This window comes from Schistocerca americana, chromosome 4, assembly GCF_021461395.2.
Source record: "Schistocerca americana isolate TAMUIC-IGC-003095 chromosome 4, iqSchAmer2.1, whole genome shotgun sequence".
NCBI classification, from domain to species: Eukaryota; Metazoa; Arthropoda; class Insecta; order Orthoptera; family Acrididae; genus Schistocerca; species Schistocerca americana.
This window is the reverse complement of record NC_060122.1, coordinates 774,898,640-774,917,696: the sequence shown is the minus strand read 5'-3', so window position 1 is coordinate 774,917,696 and position 19,057 is coordinate 774,898,640. Positions and strand designations below refer to the sequence as shown.

General features: G+C 37.8%; 1 protein-coding gene across 1 annotated transcript in view; it reads right to left on the bottom strand.

Annotated features, from left to right (window-relative positions):
• The window catches only part of LOC124612409 (STING ER exit protein), a 35,433-nt gene that overhangs the window by 6,507 nt on the left and 9,869 nt on the right, over nt 1–19,057 (bottom strand). Inside the window, exon 2 of the mRNA XM_047140602.1 lies at nt 12,029–12,185. Within this exon, the coding sequence (XP_046996558.1) occupies nt 12,029–12,185 (157 nt within the window). The remainder of the gene's footprint in view (nt 1–12,028; nt 12,186–19,057) is intronic.

Sequence of the window (19,057 nt, the reverse complement as noted above, 5' to 3'; positions counted from 1 at the left end):
ATTGAGCTTCATAAACGAAAGAATAATGACATTCACATTTCAGATTTCAAGAGATCATCTGACAGTTATGGATGTCTATGACCCAGAGTAGGGAAGGAAGGATTATACTGACACTTTAAACAATGATCTTCAGAAAGAAGTGAACAAGATCAATAAGATGGACTATGCTGTCATTGCTGGTGATTTTAATGTAAGAGTTAGAAATCTTCCTCACCAGGAACAGTAGGACTCTTTGGAGAAAATATTATTAATAATAATAGACTTGAACTATGCCAGTTTGCCTCCATCAACAATTTTAAAATTACTAACACATTTTACAGAACGAAAGACATTCACAAGTTAGATGGAGTGCACAAGGATTAAGATCTGTGACTGGTTACATAATTATTAATGATAAAATGAAGAAACTTATGCAAGATACACGTATTTATAGAGGAAGCGGCACAGGTAGTGACCACTTCCTTCTAGGCAGTAAGATAAGGTTACTATCAAAATGGAAGAAGACAAAGACTCTCCAAAATAAGACACACCAAGAGTTGTTCAAAGTACATCTCCTGCCAGGATATAATATCAGGAAACATTATCAGTACAGACTCCAACAAAAGCTTGCTTCACCAGTCATTAAAGGCATCAATATAGAATGGAATAATATCAAAACCTACCTCAAAGAAGCAGGCTCAGAAGCACTTGGTAAAAGGAAGAAAACAAACGGGGAAAAATGACTCAGAATTTGGAACACAGAAATTAAAGAAAAATAAACAGCTTATTTGACGTTTTTACAGATAAAAACAGCAGAAAGCTGAGGAATGTACAAAATAAAAAGGAATGCTGTAAAACAACTAGTGCACAAAGCACATCAAGAATCATGAGACTTTCATAAGCATCTTAGAATATGATGTACACGGTAGACAGCAATGTGCATACAAGGCATGAAAGCCCTCAACAAGGAAGAAAAGACACTGCCTCACTGAACATTATACCCCTAAATCATTACACAGACTTGCGGCGTACCCAGAAGGCCAAAGCTGACATTGGAGAAAGTATTTACAATTAAACAGTAGATCCAATTACTATGGACAAATTACAAAAGGCTTTGAAAAGCATCAAGAACAGAAAAGCTACTGGAATAGATGGAATAAATGCAGAACACATTAAATATGGAGGGCTACCACTAGATAAAAGACTTTTACAATCAATAAATGAATGTTGGTTGAACTGCAAAATCCCAGAGCCTTGGTATACAGCAGAAGTAAGTAATCTCTCTTTTCAGAAAAGGAAACATTGACTGTAAAAACTATCATGGCATAAGTCTTGTAAATACTGGCTACAAACTATACTCAAAGACATATGGATTTAGATCAGGTTGTTCATGCACAGAAAATGTGTTTGTAATTAAAAATATAATAGAAAAACACAGAGAATTTAATACAGAAACCCGTATGGCCCTTATTGAACTTGACAACGTCTCTGGCCGTGTGAGCTGTGATAGCCTATAGAAGATTATATCTGAATGTGAATATCCTTATCACCTAACAAAGGCAGTGAAAAGTCTTTACGAAACTACATGCATTGTAATGAACACAGGTACAAATTGATTAGAAGAAATAATTACTAACCAAGGCATTAGACAAGGATGTGGACTATCACCTACCCTTTTCAAAATCTACATTGACTTGTTCCTTCACAAATGGAAATATAAGCTAAACAAAGGAATTAAGGTAACAAATGGGAAAAACCGGAATGTACTTTTGTTTGCTGATGACATTGTTATTATTCAGAGATCAGTATACCTGCTGAATGAAATTTGCAAGAAGTACAACTTTAATACACAAATTCCAAGCAGTCTGTGGTAACATTAGCAGAACACTGGCCCATAAAGTACAAAAAGAAATTATCATGAAATCCTATGAAGTAATTGCACTTCCGGTGTTATCATATGGAAGTAAAAACTGAGTTCAAGAAATAAGAAGGAATGAAACAGTAGAGAAGAGATTCTTCCTAAGGTGAAGAGCTGCACAAAAAGACAGATGATTAGAAATTAATATATTAGAAAAGAATTAAATATTTTCAGCATGAATGAAAAAATTCAAAAATACTGTGAAGATTGGAAACAATACCTCATGAGAATGCCAGATCACAGAATTCCTCAGAAGATCCTGAACTACAACCTGAGTGGGAAAAGAGATATCCTTGAAAAAAAGATGACAATGATGATGATGATGATGATGATGATGATGACTACACAAAATGAACTGTGAGAGCATCTGATATCCTGTAGGAATTTATAGAAAGTCTTTGGATGCTTACATTTATTTATGATGTTTGCAAGAAGGAATGAAAATGTAAGTAAGTTTTGGGCTTACTGACCTAATAATTAATTGTTGCTAAGGTTCCTAGGTGTTACATCAGACATTGTTGCTAAATTATTACATAATCTAAATGACATTGTAAGAAGAAAGGAAGTAAGGTTAGAGTTTCCATCCAGGTGACAATGAGCACATGTTCACACTGAAAGGGATTGGGAAGGACTGTAATGCCCCCAGAATTTTATGAAAGTCTGGAGACACTTGTGTTCCAGCCGTTTCGAGCACGCGTTATTTTAAAGCAGGGTGTAAGGATGAGCATGGGATACTGCACCCATTTATTGTTTGTGCAGGTGAAACTGGAAGGGAGATCATTCGTCGGCACTGGCAAAAGTTCAGCACGACCTGCCAAGAATAATCAAATACGGCGCAGAAGCTCCGTGGCCGGCTGCAAAGAGTAATGTAGCTTTCTATTGTTGAAAAACAAATGGACTGACTCGAGATAGTGACTGTTTATTAGATGTTGAACTGCTGTTGAGAGTACGTAGACTGGACGTGGATAGTCAGCCACGATATAAGCTTATGTATTAATTGTGTTCAAAAATGTGTAATTAAATGATTCTGGATGCCCAGTAATGTGTGGGCTTACGTCATAAAGTTTAGTTGTTTTTTTGTACAAAGTGGAAATAAATATGTTCTGGTGCATTGAATGATATTCTAAGAGTAGCGTATTTTTTAAATAAGAAGAGAGAGAGAGAATTTCCCCTTCCTAGCAGTGAAATCTTCAGAGAAGCGTCCAGTGCTAGCAGAAGACATCGGCGCTGCAAGAAAGCAGAACCAGCATTCTTCAACAAGTTAGTCCACGAAAATGCTTAAGCTGTATAAAGAGAGATTAACATTACACCGGGCCACCGCAGGACACCAGACGTGTTCTTTTCAAACAAATACATTGGCACTCATTTTAAGATAGATCTTTAAAACTAATTTAAATAATTTATTCAGTCTATGTCGTCGTCATTGTTGTGGTCTTTAGTTCAAATACTAGTTTGATGCAGCCCTCCACACTACTCTATTCCTGTGCATGTCTATTCATTTCCAAATAACTGCTGCAACATCCATCCACTTCAATCTGCGTACTATATTCATCCATTGGTCTCCATCTACAATTTTTATCCATTAGACTTTCCTTCATTGCCAAACTGACATTTTCTTCATGCTTGAGGATGCCCTATCAACTGATCCCTCATTTAGTCAAATTGTTCCATAAATTTCTATTTTTTTTTCTCAATTCAGTTAGTACCTCCTTAGTGCTTCCAAGGCTGAAAGCAGTGGTCAGCTCCAGAGAACCATGTGATATCACAGTTAAGTCTCTCCATCTGCTTTTGTCTTCTGCTGTTTGTCTCCAATTCTCAAAGATGCCTGGCTGCAGCAAATCTTCTCTTTATCCATCCATCCACCTCTTCTGAGGTCTTCGCACTGGTCTGCTCCCTGATGGGATACAGTCCATCGCAATTTTGAGACATGTCGTTTCTCCCATAATCTCTCTTGTAGATGCAAGCAATGGTACATTATGGCTACAATCTGAGGTTATTTAATTTTTATTTTTCCTTCAGTTCTGCAAGACCATATGATCCATGGCTACTCAGCTGTGGAACAAGTTATTGGATAATCTGCACAATGTTGATAGTGTAAATTTAAAACTAAAAAAATATATAAAGAAGTGGGGGCAAAAGTGAAAAATAATATATTAAAATAAATGGTTTTAAACCACTGTGAGGAACATTATTACTGAATAACAGGAGACTGAAATAAGGAAGTTCTTAACTTTACTGAACAACAGTATTTTGTGTTCGACAGTCTGATTTTAATCGTTACAATCGCAATTTTGACCTTGGGTTACTTACAGGTGGAAAATTCTACACCTACACACTTGTTAAAACCCAGAAAGTTGTCTGACATACATCAACATTCCTTGACATAGTAAAAAACAATTCAAGCTGTGAAACAGGATTTTAGAATAAGAAGCCAAGGTGTTTTTGTGTTCAGATGTACTACAAATTGATAATCTGTAGTTTAAGTCCTGAATTATGTAGTTTTGGGCTCTAGCAAGCAATAAAGTTATGTTTTCTATATTTCTTGCCAGTTAAAACTGTGTGCTAGACCAGAACTCGAAACCTGGAAAACAATCACCCGGGCTGTGCCTTAAGCCATATCCACTTGTGATGAAGCAAGCTGGGATATTTTTTACTTCCCCTCTTGTTTTGCCCTCTGCCTCCTTAAAATTCATTTTTTCAATTGTAACTAATTACCTTTTACATACCCAAGTATAATCTGCATTTTCATAAAATAGAAAGGTTGGCCCTTAGTTTTAATGAATATAACAACAGATCTAATTTTGTGCTTAGTTTTAGGTATGTGACTGATTTTCTAATTTATTTTGACTATTCCTAGTTAGTATCTTTTGTTATAGGTTGGAATCAGTAATTGTTATGTTACTTAAATTCTTTTGTTGACATATAAACAAATATAAATTATATATTAATTATAAACATTTGGAAGACAAAATACTAGTAATCTTAAAGAATCTATTTGGCTCTATTCGAAAATGTGTTAGCAAAACCAGCCCTTCATTAATTCCAAAGTAATTAACAGTTTTATCCAAAGTATTGTTTGCATACTTATGTTTGTTAATTTCATGATTTGAACAAATAATTCCGCCTAACTCTTGTAGCAGAAGAAACTGTTAAAAAGATGGAATTCTTCAATGTAATGAGTTAAGTTTTAATTGTAATTTCTGTAAATTAAACTTCGAACAATATGTAGTTTCAGCACCTATTATTGTGATGATTTATAAGGGCCCAATTTTTGGTCACGAGACAGTCAATCCACGGCCGAGTTTCAGACCTGTGCTGGTTAGAACGACAACAATGCACTAACTAAACAGTGTAATAAGTGTTACACAATTAGGGCGTGTGTTAAAACAGTGACTGTGTCTGCTTCATACGTACCTGTGTATTCTTCAAGAACTGTGAACTTTGTGGTTAGGCTTTTACAACTCATAGATGTTCAACAGTAAACTATTGTAGCAGTATGTGGATTGTTTAATGAGACTTATAGGAAGTTATAGCTATAGTGCACTGGCCATATATAACTGTGTATTATTGGGGGTTGTGAAAAGTGAAAGTAAAAGACCGTAAAATGCAACTGTGAATCTGTCAACTACATAATTTATGGAAGACAGTACTGTACATCTACCCCCATTTTTTCAGCCAGTATGTCGACACAGAGGACAACAAATGAAGAAAAAAAATTAGGTGAACCGCTACACCCTCAATATCCTTTATCCCAAGATGTATGCAGGAGAACTCCTGTAAAGTTTGGATGGTAGGAGATGAGGCACTGATGCAAGTAAGGCAGTGAGGACAGGTTGTGGGTCGCGCTTGGTTAGCTCATTAGGTAGAGCGAATGCCTGCAAATAGCTAAAGTCCCAGATTCGAGTCTGATTTGGCATGCAGTTTTAATATATCACAATGTTTCAAATCAGTGCACATTCCACTGCAGAGTGAAATTAATTTTGAAGTTTATTTTTACCAGTGTCTTGATTTTGTAACTGCCTGTGGTTAAGGAACACCATAATGGTACAACATCAGTGAATTTATAAGATCTGTATTAACAGTTCCATGTATGTTCTTTGGTTTTAAGTTTCCCATCAATTTGGCACAGCCTTACACCATGCTCCATCAGACAATTTACAATATATAATTGCAGGAAAGAGAAAGGAAGGCCGCAATTTAAGTATGTACAAAGGACAGTCAAAATAAACTGTTTCTTGTTACTGGAGTCTGTCAGCATTAGGCACTCAGTGTTTTAAGTTAAATTAGTTTCCTCTCCTTTTCTACTGTTCAATGTCCAAATATGGTTTACAATTTATCACCATCTTCCCAGCCCCATTTACAACCAAGTCATATTCTGACATAATTAAACAAGAAACTGTTGATTCAGATTAGAGATAAAAAGTACAGTTAATTTAAAACATTTTTTACTGTTCTCTTAATACAATCTGGGATGACTGGTTTGTTACATTACTTAATCACCTAACACTTCATTTGATCTACCAAAAAGTGAGAAAATAGTTATTTTTAAATTTTTACAACACAACTAAGGGTTGAGCAAACAACAAGGAAGACAGGGACTGCAAGATATAACCGCTTTTTGGTTCTTGCCAAAAGCAGAGGGCCCTAGTGATAAGCCCAGTAATATACTCACCTGCGGAGAAAACAGCAGGTACACAAAGTATTTATCTACTTAAGATGATAAAACTAGTCAGTAACAAGTGAGAAGTCACCATTATAGCTGTGCATGCTGTGTTACTGTAAATGGATATGGAATTTTCTTTGTATTTTTAATTAGTATTTCTTGAGTGGTCTAATGTGCCTGTATGCTGACAAGGGATATGTGATCAATAAGTGATAAACAAACAATGGAAAATCCAGGATGGAATGTAACAATACGAGAGAAGGAAAGTTGCTACTCACCATATAGCGGAGATGCTGAGCCGTGATAAGCACAATAAAAAAATTCACATAAACATAGCTTTCAGCCATTAAGGCCTTAATGGCTGAAAGCTATGTTTCTGTGAATCTTTTTATTGTGCCTATCGTGGCACAATAAGTGGTAATGTATGAGCATACTTAGTGGCTTCTCTGTATTTTTTGTGTGTCAATGTTCTGTCTTTCAGATGGAAGGAGAAAGACAATTGTTGGAGATAATGTCTGACGAGGGAGGGCTATTTTTATTCTTTTTATTGATTGAGTTCAGAAATGGAAAATATAAGCAAGATAGCAGTGCACAAAACATTGGGAGACTTAACATGCTTTTCTGTATCAAATTTTAAGATTTCAGAGAATAAATGGTACTCCCTAACCAAGTTGAAATTCAAATTGTGTGTTTCTAGGTAGAGCAAAGAGCATGTACGTATTCCCTTTCAGTATTATTCTAGTACACTTAATACAACTTGGTGCCTAGACAAATGTTCCAACCATATAGTGCCAGTTCAATGGTAAATAGTTTTTGCGAGCCTGGAACTATGGCAATGATAAAACTGCACTGACTGAAATTAATGCTGGTAAGCAAAAATGTCATTGGCTAGGATAGGCTATTAATTAAAAGCAAATAAAAAATTTACCAGTCAGTCTACAGTGACAACTTGAGTCATTTCGAAAACTTTTACAAACAGAAAAGAATTTTAGGTGGGGCTTCATTTGTAAATGATGGTATTTTACTAGATGCTGGAAGTTCTGTAATATTTAAAATGTGCAGCTTGCATATAATTACCTTGACAGTCTCTTACTTGTTGTTAATTACATATGGTATCAGAAGAAAATGTTTTAAAGATAATACTCACAGTCTGGTTATTTACCATTTTAAATGAAAATCAATTTTCCACAGTAAAATCTCAAATTGAAAACTAAATGAGTTCTAGTGTTTTGCTATGTATCCATTTTTGCTTACATAATTTTCTTAATTTCACTGGATGAAACCTAACCACACACACACACACACACACACACACACACACACTGGCAATGGAAGGAGAGGTGGTGGAGTACTGTTCCTGATCACCAAACTTCATGCCAATGCCCTGAGTTAAATTCCAAACCTTTTTGCAGTGCCTCATGGAGTGAGACTGTTCGAATCGATTGTCAGATGGGGGTGTTAAGCTTGGCTGTCTTCTTGGTGTTATTCATGAGAAACAGACTATGTACCAGCACCGGATTTTACTGTTTCCTTTCCATTCATCGAGAATGACACAAACACTACTCTATACTGTTTAACCACTCACTGCAATCCTTTAGTTTGTAGTTCATAGTCTGTTGGTTAGCACTGTTGCTTCTAAATTGCAGGGTCCCAGGTTCAATTCCTGGACAAGTTGGAGATTTTCTTTACTTGAGCTTGAGTGTTTGTGTTGTTCTAATCATTTCATTTTATCTTCATCACAAAGTCATGCAAGCTGTCAAAGTGTAATCAAACAGAAAGACTTGCATCAGGCAGCCAAACAACCCCAGACAGGGTCTCCTGGCCAATAACACCATTTTTCACAGTCATGACACAACACACATACACTTTTGACAATGCACAGCAGGACAGAGGAAGGAAATGACTTAGCTACATCACTAGGACCTTGCCCAGTTGAACCGAGACTAACTTCGGGAATAGTTGAGCACTGGGTAATAAATCAAATAAAACTAAAAAGACAACAAGAGACCCAACATACACACCAAACTGAGCTACAGATTGTTTGCGTAGGTGGCTGCATAGAGCAACAGCATATTTAAAGACCACTTTTGCTGAACCACATTTATGGTAGTACACAAGATGGCAACAATGATCCCTAAAGCAAATCAAGTTGAAAAATGTGAGATTTATCATTTACAGTTTCATATTTTATCATGATTATTCTAGTGTAAAGGAAAACCCCACTTTTGCAACATCAGTTCCATCCCTAATTTGTTCTTTTCATTTCTTATTCCGCATAGCTTGCCACAACTTTTCTCACTCCATATAGCTTGCCACGACTTTTATTCATCTCCTTTACATATTAATTTCCATATTTTCTGTCTGGCTTTCCTCTTGTTGAAAGAATTATTTTTCAATCCTGAAAGCTCAGGATCTAATGTATATTTTCCCTGTTCGTGTGTTTGGTAACATCTGCCTCTGTCCAAATGACTAGTATGTACACGCTGTATTTGTTATAAATGCTTCTGTTATTTCCTGGCTGTAATAGCCCCTTTTCAGAGAGTTATTAATTGTTTTAAAATTATTGTTTGATAGGTCACAGGCATTCACTGGTAACTGCATAAGTTAATAAGAGATGTGACTGATCCACTATGGTACACAAAACACATCAGAACACTGTTGCAGAAGCAATGAAAAAAGCATGCCAAATTCAGAAGAACGCAAAATCCCCAAGACTGGCTAAGTTTCACGGAAGCTCGAAATTTAGTGCGGACATCAATGTGAGATGCTTTTGATAGTTTCCACAATGAAATATTGTCTCAAAATATGGTAGAAAACCCAAAAAGATTCTGGTCATATGTAAAGTACACCAGTGGCAAAAAACAGTCAAAACCGTCACTGTGATAGCGATAGAAATGTTACCGATGATGGTGCCACTAAAGCGGAGTTATTAAATACAATTTTCCGTAATTCCTTCATGAAAGAAGATGAAGTAAATATTCCATAATTCAAAACCAGAACAGCTGTTAGCATGAGTGACATAAAAGTAGATATCTTAGGTGTTGCGAAACAACTCAAATAACTTAAGAAAGGTAAGTCTGCCGGTCCAGATGGTATACCAATCAGGTTCCTTTCGGAGTATACAGACACAACAGTGCCTTTGTTAGCAATCATATACAACCGCTCACTTGACGAAGGGTCTGTTCCTAAAGACTGGAAAGTAGCACAGGTCACACCAATATTCAAGAAAGGAAATAGGACTAACCCATTGAATTACAGACCCATATCACTGACCTCAATTTGCAGTAGGATTTTGAAGCATATACTGTACTTGAACATTATGAATCATCTGGAAGAAAACGACTTATTGATACATAACCAACACAGATTCAGAAAATATCGTTCTTGTGCAACACAGCTAGCTCTTTACTGCCGTGAAGTAATGAGTGCTGTCGACAAGGGATCTCGATCGATTCCATATTTCTAGATTTCCAGAAGGCTTTTGATGCCGTTCCTCACAAGCGACTATTAATTGAATTGCGTGCATATGGAGTATCGTCTCGGTTGTGTGACTGGATTTGTGATTTCCTCTCAGAGAGGTCACACTTCGTAGTGATAGACGGTAAATCATTGAGTAGAACAGAAGTGGTATCTGGCGTTCCGCAAGGTAGTGTCATAGGCCCTCTGCTGTTCCTGATTTATATAAATGATCTAGGTGATAATCTGAGCAGCCCCCTTAGATTGTTTGCAGATGATGCTGTAATTTACTGTCTAGTAAAATCATCAAACAATCAATTCCAATTACAAAATGATCTAGAGAGAATTTCTGTATGGTGCGAAAAGTGGCAATTAGCGCTAAACAAAGAAAAGTGCGACATTATCCACACGGGTACTAAAAGAAATCAAAAAATTTTTGGATATACGATAAATCGCACCATTCGACTAAATATCTAGGAATTACAATTACGAGCAACTTAAATTGAAAAGACCACATAGATAATATTGTGGGGGAAGGCGAAAAAGGACTGCACTTTGTTGGCAGAACACTTAGAAGATGCGACAAACCCACTAAAGAGACAGCCTACATTACACTTGTCCGTCCTCTGCTGGAATATTGCTGCACGGTATGGGATCCTTACCAGGTAGGATTGACGGAGGACATCGAAAAAGTGCAAAGAAGGGCAGCTCGTTTCATGTTATCGTGTAATAGGGTTGAGAGTGTCACTGATATGATACGCGAGTTGGGGTGGCAGTCACTGAAACAAAGGCAGTTTTCTTTCCAGCGAGATATATTTACGAAATTTCAATCTCCAACTTTCTCTTCCAAATGCGAAAATATTTTGTTGACACCCACCTACGTAGGCAGAAATGATCATCATAATAAACTAAGAGAACTCAGAGCTTGAACAGAAAGATTTAGGTGTTCCTTTTTCCCATGTGCCATTCGAGAGTGGAATGGTAGAGAAATAGTACGAAAATGGTTCGATGAACCCTCTGCCAGGCACTTAAGTGTGAATTGCAGAGTAACCATAAAGATGTAGATGCCTACTAAGGAATTTTTGGTGTAGAATGCTGATGACATGTTAAACTTGTGAAGTGGACAAGGAATCTTAGTTTTGAACCATGTGGTGCTCATCCTCATATGCCTTAACAAGACAAGTATTGTCCAAGAAGGTGACACATACGTAATAAATTTGAGAATGTTTATTACTGTCCAACAAGCTATGTATTTTATTCATATAATTTACAATTTTTCATTTTTTCACCGTGTAGTGCTCAATAAATCAAGGGATGCAGTAGAATCCAATTAATCTCCTCTGCCAATATTTTAGCACGGGAGAACCATCCAGCTGTTGACTGAGAATTGAAGAATTTGAGACAAAGAACTAACTTATTTTTCAACTCTGTATTTTCCATAGCTTGATTTTAACTTATTTTTAATATTCTGTGCCAACCCTGAAATGGAGTTTCTAGTGATTTTGCTTTCTCTCCAACAACTGTGCATCACACAATTTCTGATTCCTCTTCTATCTGAAACTATGATCTACTGATAAAGGAACTAATTAAGTGTTCCAAATGTACCAATTAAATAACTGTTTTCATTTGTGAGTCTTTCATTCTTGCTTGAATCAAGAAGGAAGGAGGATTAGAGTTTAACATCTCTTTGGTGATAAAATCACTAAAGATTGTGCACAATGTCCGAACAAAGATTGGGAAGGACATTGGATGTGTTCTTTCCTAATGAACAATGATGCCATACAGTATGCCTGGATCAGTTTACGAAAACAACAAGAAACATAAGACAGGAGGGCTGGATGGAGATTTGAACCCCTCCTCACCAAATTATGAGTCTACTGCGCAACCCATTGGATGATCTTTGTAGCCTTCCTCCAACTGTTCTGTCTTAACATCTGGTAAGTGGATGCTCCTCTCTTGTAACAAAAAAGACCTGGCATTCATATTTTGATTTAATTTATAAATTAACTTACTTTTTACATTTCTGTCTGAACTGTCTTTCAATTCCTTCAGGTTGTTTTAAGTATACTGTTTCATCTTGATCATAGGTCACCTTGTGAGCATGCTTGCTGCCATCTATAACACGTGCTCCATCTCTTCTTCGCAGTGGCAACTTTTCAACAGCACAGTCTACATACAAAATTTGAAACAAAAACAAATAAAATATTAAGCAGAGTGAAGACGTCACAAATAAGAAAGATGAAGGTGAAAAAGCAAAGTCTAAAATTGTAAAGTGGAATAATAACTCTAAATGGTAAAACTTGCTTCAGTACTTAAGTTGAAAATTACTCTGTCATCAACTGATAATATAACAAGTTATAGTTCTTCCTTTTAAAAATTTACAAATTTATGAAGGTACATATTACACAATCTAAAACTGCCAGTGAAAAATTAAACTTACACTGAATGTAGGCAAGACATGTTTGCTGAAGTAACACTCACAAAAGATCTGATGGCATCATAAAAAAGTGACATTTTCATGTTGGATACCAACTGTTAGGAAAACTGTTTGGCACGCTGGATCATAAAAAACTTAATCACTGATAGTATACACTGCCCTGTTAAAAATACATGGTGTACTAATGATGACACTATGGAATTTATTTGTTTCCTTCTTTCACACAACCACTTTGAAATTCAATAAAAAGGAATGTGCCCTCTTCGTGGTTCTTTGCGCATTAAGACCTAAACAGGATTTTTTTCTGCTGCACATTATTTGTTCCTTTCTCAATTTTCTTCCACCACTTCATTCTTAAATTTTCACTTACACTCATATCCATTCTCTGCATACACCACTGTAGTGTGCATGGGAGGGTGTACATCTTGCGTACTTTCATGGGGCAGTTCATGTCATCTTCAAGTGTTTGCCAGTTCAAATCTATCATTATATCAATGACGCTCTCCCATCAATCAAATAAATCTCTCACCATTCATGCTGCCCATCTTTCAGTATGTTCAACATTCCCTACCACCATCAGCCCTATTTGGTATAAGTCCCAGACACCTGAACAGCAGTTTAGGACAGGTCATACAACTCTTTTTCCAGACAGTCTCCCTTGTAAGACTCATTGTATTTCCCAGTATCCTACCATAAGATCGAAGTCTACCATCAGCTTTACCTATGACTAAGCAAATATAATAACTGCATTTCATATTATTACACCCAGGTATTTGCATGAGCGCGACAGATTCCAATAGTGACTCACAGACATCATAAACATAAAATAGCATGTGGTTTGACTGTTGTTAAGTGCAAAATGTTACATAACAGAACATTTAAGAGTTGCCAGACTTTGCATCACTCAGCATCTTATCTAGATGTAACTGAATATTACTGCAACTTTTTCAGGCAGTATTTTATAATAAATTACTGTATCATCTACCAAAGTCTGGTTATTATTAATATACACCCCTAGACATTCCTGAAGTTATTTCTGCATCTGTTGGTGACCCTCCATAAAAAATAACATGCTGAATTCTCTCTACCATGAAATCATCAATCCAGTCACAAAATTTGTTCAGTACCCCACAAGATCATACCCTTTGTTATTAAGGATTAGTGTATGGTGTGGTACAGAGTCAAATGATTTTCAGAAGTCAAGGAATACTGCATCAACCTGGTTACAGTTTTCAGAATGTCACATAAAAAATGTGCAAATTGCGTTTGCAACATGTATGATTTTGAAATCCATGTTTGTTGGCATGTTGTTGTTGTGGTCTTCAGTCCTGACACTGGTTTGACACAGCTCTCCACGCTACTCTATCCTGTGCAAGCTGCTTCATCTCTGAGTAACTACAGCAACCTACATTCTTCTGAATCTGTTTAGTGTATTCATCTCTTGGTCTTCCTCTACAATTTTCACTTCCGCACTTCCCTCTAATACTAAACTGATGATCCCTTGATGCCTCAGAACGTATGCTACCAACCAATACCTCCTTCTAGTCAATTTGTGCCACAAATTCCTCTTCTCCCCAATTCTATTCAGTCCCTCCACATTAGTTATGTGATCCACCCATCTAATCTATGGCATTCTTCTGTAGCACCACATTTCGAAAGCTTCTATTATCTTCTTGTTTAAACTATTTACTGTCCATGTTTCACTTCCATACACAGCTACACTCCATACAAATACTTTCAGAAATGACTTCATGACACTTAAATCTATACTCTATGTTAACAAATTTCTATTCTTCAGAAACGTTTTCCTTGCCACAGCCAGTCTACTTTTTATATCCTCTCTACTTCAACCATCATTAGTTATTTTGCTCCCCAAATAGCAAAACTCATCTACTACTTTAAGTGCCTCATTTCCTAATCTAATTCCCTCAGCATCACCGGATTTAATTCGACTACAGTCCATTATCCTCATTCTGGTTTTTTTGATGTTCATCTTATATCCTCCTTTCGAGACACTGTCCATTCTGTTCAACTGCTCTTCCAGGTTCTTTGCTGTCAGTGACAGAATTACAATGTCGTTGGAAAACAGGAAAGTTTTTATTTCATCTCCATGGATTTTAATTCCTACTCCAAATTTTTCTTTTGTTTCCTTTACTGCTTGCTCAATAAAAGACTGAATAACATCGGGGATAGGCTGCAACCCTGTCTCACTCCCTTCTTGACCACTTCTTCCCCTTCATGCCCCTCGACTCTCATAACTGCCATATGGTTTCCGTAGAAATTGTAAATAGCCTGTCACTCCCTGTATTTCACCCCTGCCACCTTCAGAATTTGAAAGAGAGTATTCCAGTCAACATTGTCAAAAGCTTTCTCCAAGTCTACAAATGCTAGAAATGTAGGTTTGCCTTTCCTTAATCTATCTTCTAAGATAAGTCATTGGGTCAGTATTGCCTCACATGTTCCAACATTTCTACGCAATCCAATCTGATCTTCCCCAAGGTCAGTTTCTATCAGTTTTTCCATTCGTCTGTAAAGAATTTGTGTTAGTATTTTGCTGCCATGACATTAAAATGATAGTTTGGTAACTTTCACACCTGTCAACACTTGCTTTCTTTGGACTGGAATTTTTATACTCTTCTTGAAGTCTGATGGTATTTCGCCTGTCTCATACATCGTGCTCACCGGACAGTAGAATTTTGTCAGGACTGGCTCTCCCAAGGCTAGAAGTAGTTCTAATGGAATGTTGTCTACTCCTGGGGCCTTGTTTCGACTTAGGTCTTTCAGTGCTCTGTCAAATTCTTCACACTGTATCATATCTCCCATTTCATCTTCATCTACGTCCTCTTCCATTTCACTAATATTGCCCTCAAGTACATCACCCTTGTATAGACCCTCTACATACTCCTTCCACCTTCCTGCTTTCCATTCTTTGCTAGAACTGGTTTTCCATTTGGGCTCTTGATATTCATACAAGTGCTTCTCTTTTCTCCAAAGGTCTCTTTAATTTTCCTGTAGGCAGTATCCACCTTACCTCTAGTGATATATGCCTCTACATCCTTACATTTGTTCTCTAGCCATCCCTGCTTAGCAATTTTGCACTTTCTGTCAGTCTTATTTTTGAGACATTTGTATTCTTTTTGCCTGCTTCGTTTACTGCATTTTTATATTTTCTCCTTTTATCAATTAAATTCAATATCGCTTCTGATACCCAAGGATTTCTACTAGCCCTCGTCTTTTTACCTACTTTATCCTCAGCTGCCTGCACTATTTCACCTCTCAAAGTTACCCATTCTTCTTCTACTGTATTTTTCCCCCTGTTCTTGTCAATTGTTCCCTAATGCTCTCTATGAAACTCTCTACAACTTCTGGTTCTTTCAGTTTATCCAGATCCCATCTCCTTAAATTCTCATCTTTTTGCAGTTTCTTCAGTTTTAATCTACAGTTCATAACCAATAGATTGTGGTCAGAGTCCACATCTGCCCCTGGAAATGTCTTACAATTTAAAAACCTGATTCCTAAATCTCTGCCTTACCATAATATAATCTATCTGAAACCTTCCAGTGTCTCCAGTCTCTTCCATTTGTACAACCTCCTTTCATGATTCTTAAGCCAAGTGTTAGCTATGATGAAATTTTGCTCTGTGCAAAATTCTACCAGGCAGCTTCCTCTTTCATTCCTTACCTTCATTCCATATTCACCTACTACTGTTCCTTCTCTTCCTTTTCCTACTACTGAATTCCAGTCTCCCATGACTATTAAATTTTCACCTTCCTTCACTATCTGAATAATTTCTTTTGTCTCACCATACATTTCTTCAATCTCTTTGTCATCTGCAGAGCTAGTTGGCATATAAACTTGTACTACTGTCGTAGGTGTGGGCTTCGTGTCTGATTTTGCTTGATTTTGTATTTATAACCCTGTATTCCCCTGACCAGAAGTCTTGTTCCCCCTGCAACCGAACTTAACTAATTCCCACTATATCTAGCTTTAACCTATCCATTTCCCTTTTTAAATTTTCTAACCTACCTGCCCAATTAAGGGATCTGACATTCCACGCTCCAATCTGTAGAGCGTCAGTTTTCTTCCTCCTGATAACGATGTCCTCTTGAGTAGTCCACGCCCAGAGATCCGAATGGGGGACTATTTTACCTCTGGAATACTGTACCCATGTGAACGCCATCATCATTTAACCATACAGTAAAGCTGCATGTCCACGGGAAAAATTACAGCTGTAGTTTTCCTTTGCTTTCAGCCGCTTTCAGTACCAGCACTGCAAGGCCGTTTTGGTTAATATTAAAAAGCCAGATCAGTCAAACATTCAGACTGTTGCCCCTCAACTACTGAAAAGTCTGCTGCCCCTCTTCAGGAAAGACACATTTGTCTGAACTCTCAACAGATACCCCTCCATTGTGGTTGCACCTATGGTATGGCTATCTGGATAGCTGGCATAGAGGCCTATTCTGTTTGAGATACCTTATTACATTTGAGCCCAGAATATGTTTTAAGATTCTACAACAGCTGGATGTCAATAATAATTGGTGGCAGTTTTAACAATCACTTTTCTTTACATGTGTGACCTGTACTTTCTTCCAAACACTCGGCACAGTACTTTGTTCAAGGGCTCAGCAGCAACTTGGCACTCCACACTTCCACATCAGGAAACGGAAATATCAGAGCAGGGATTTACCCAGTACCATGTCAGACTACCTGTGGTATGAATGCCTGCCTGTATCTATGTAGTGATCCAGCTGGATGTTAGTTTTAAGTGCTATTGCGTATAATGTTACACGAATAAACGATAACTCATAGGTGGCAGCCCCAACACAAGAATGGATACTTTGCAAGTGCATAGTATGTGAACAAAAAGTCAATGAGATATATGAACATTGGAGACCTGCCATAATCAGAAGCAAATTTGGAGGAGCTGAATGCAAAGCTACAACTGCAGATTTGCCAGCCCCAGCAGCAGCAGCAACAACAACCGCTGTATCAGCAGTAAGAATTCCTTGTGAGCAAGACTGACTGCATCAGAAGACTGCCACCTTACAAAGTGAATACCTAGATAAAAAATTGTTAAGGCTTTCGTGGTCACTTGTTGACAAACTGCCTATTGACTTCTGTCTCAGGTTCTTCAGCTGACGTTTGACTGATGATTTTACTGACGTTTCACCAGCACAAGTGGCTGGCATTGTCAAAGCTTCACCCTCCATCGCTGGTGGTGAACTGGAGCCGAGCTGACACATACATAAAGGATTCACGACATTTCATTAAGAAGCTGAGAAAGCTAAAACTTGCACCAAACAACATCCTGGTCAGCTTTGATATTGTTTCTTTCTTTATTAAAGAGCCACTCAGTGACACTCTGGAGCACATTGGTTCCATTTTCCCACAAAACATCACAAAGCTCTTTCATGCATGTCTCACCACGAGCTACTTCACTCGGAATGGCAATTTCTATGAACAGCTGGAAGACATCGGCATGGGTAGGGCTCTTAGTCCAGTAGTGGCCAACTTCTTCACGGAACATTTCGAAGCAAAGGCACTGGACCTAGCAACTTGCAAACCTGAGGTGTGGTACAGGTACGTCAATGATACTTCTGTTGCGCAGAGCCATGGTTAAGAACAGGTCTGTGGCTTCTGAAACACTTGAACAGCCTCCATACCAACATAAAATTTACCATGGAAATAGAAAAGGGCAAAAAGCTACCATTTCTAGATGTGCTAGTCACAAGGGTTAGCGAAAACCTTGGACACAGCATGTGTTGAAAACCGACACACATGGACCAATACGGCACAAACTTATCAACCAACCCCCCCCCCCCCCTCGAACCACAAAAGAGGCGTCAAGCACCTCAGACACAAAATGCAACACCTGGAAAGTGTTCTGAGGAGCAATGGGTACTCCACAAGCTATATTAGAAGTGTAATAGACCCAAACACTCAGTGAAGAGACAAATCGGAAAAAGAAATGTCAGGTACGGCCTTTCTGCCACACATTCACAGAGTGACGGACAGAATCGGCCGTATATTGCGCAAACACGGCATAAAGACTATTTTCAAACCAAAAAAGAAGATCAAAGATTGTATTAGATCTGCAAAGGAGAAAAGGACCCACTGCAATGTCGGGAATATACCGCATACCATGCATATGTGGGAAAGTTTATGTTGGAACGGCTGGACGATCAATCAACACCAGGATCGAAGAACATAAGCGACATTGCAGGTTGGGGCAGGTGGAGATATCAGCTGTGGCAGAGCACGCACTGTGTGAGACTGACCATGTAGTAAAATTTGCTGCAGAGAGGCACTATCACACTTGCTTGTTCAGAGAAGCTACAGAAATACAAAACCACAGGAATAGCTTCAACAAGAAAGAATAAACCTTTAAGATAAATAGATCCTGGCTTCCCATGCTGCAACAAACGACCGTTGCAGATAGCAAGAGGAGAATCGTACCAGAAATGATCACGCAGAAGTCCTCGGATGTTGGTGCGCCAGGTACATATAGTCTGCGGCCATGAGCTCGGCTCCAGTTCACCACCAGCAATGGAGGGTGAAGCTTTGACAATGCCAGCCACTCATCCTGACGAAACGCCAGTAAGAT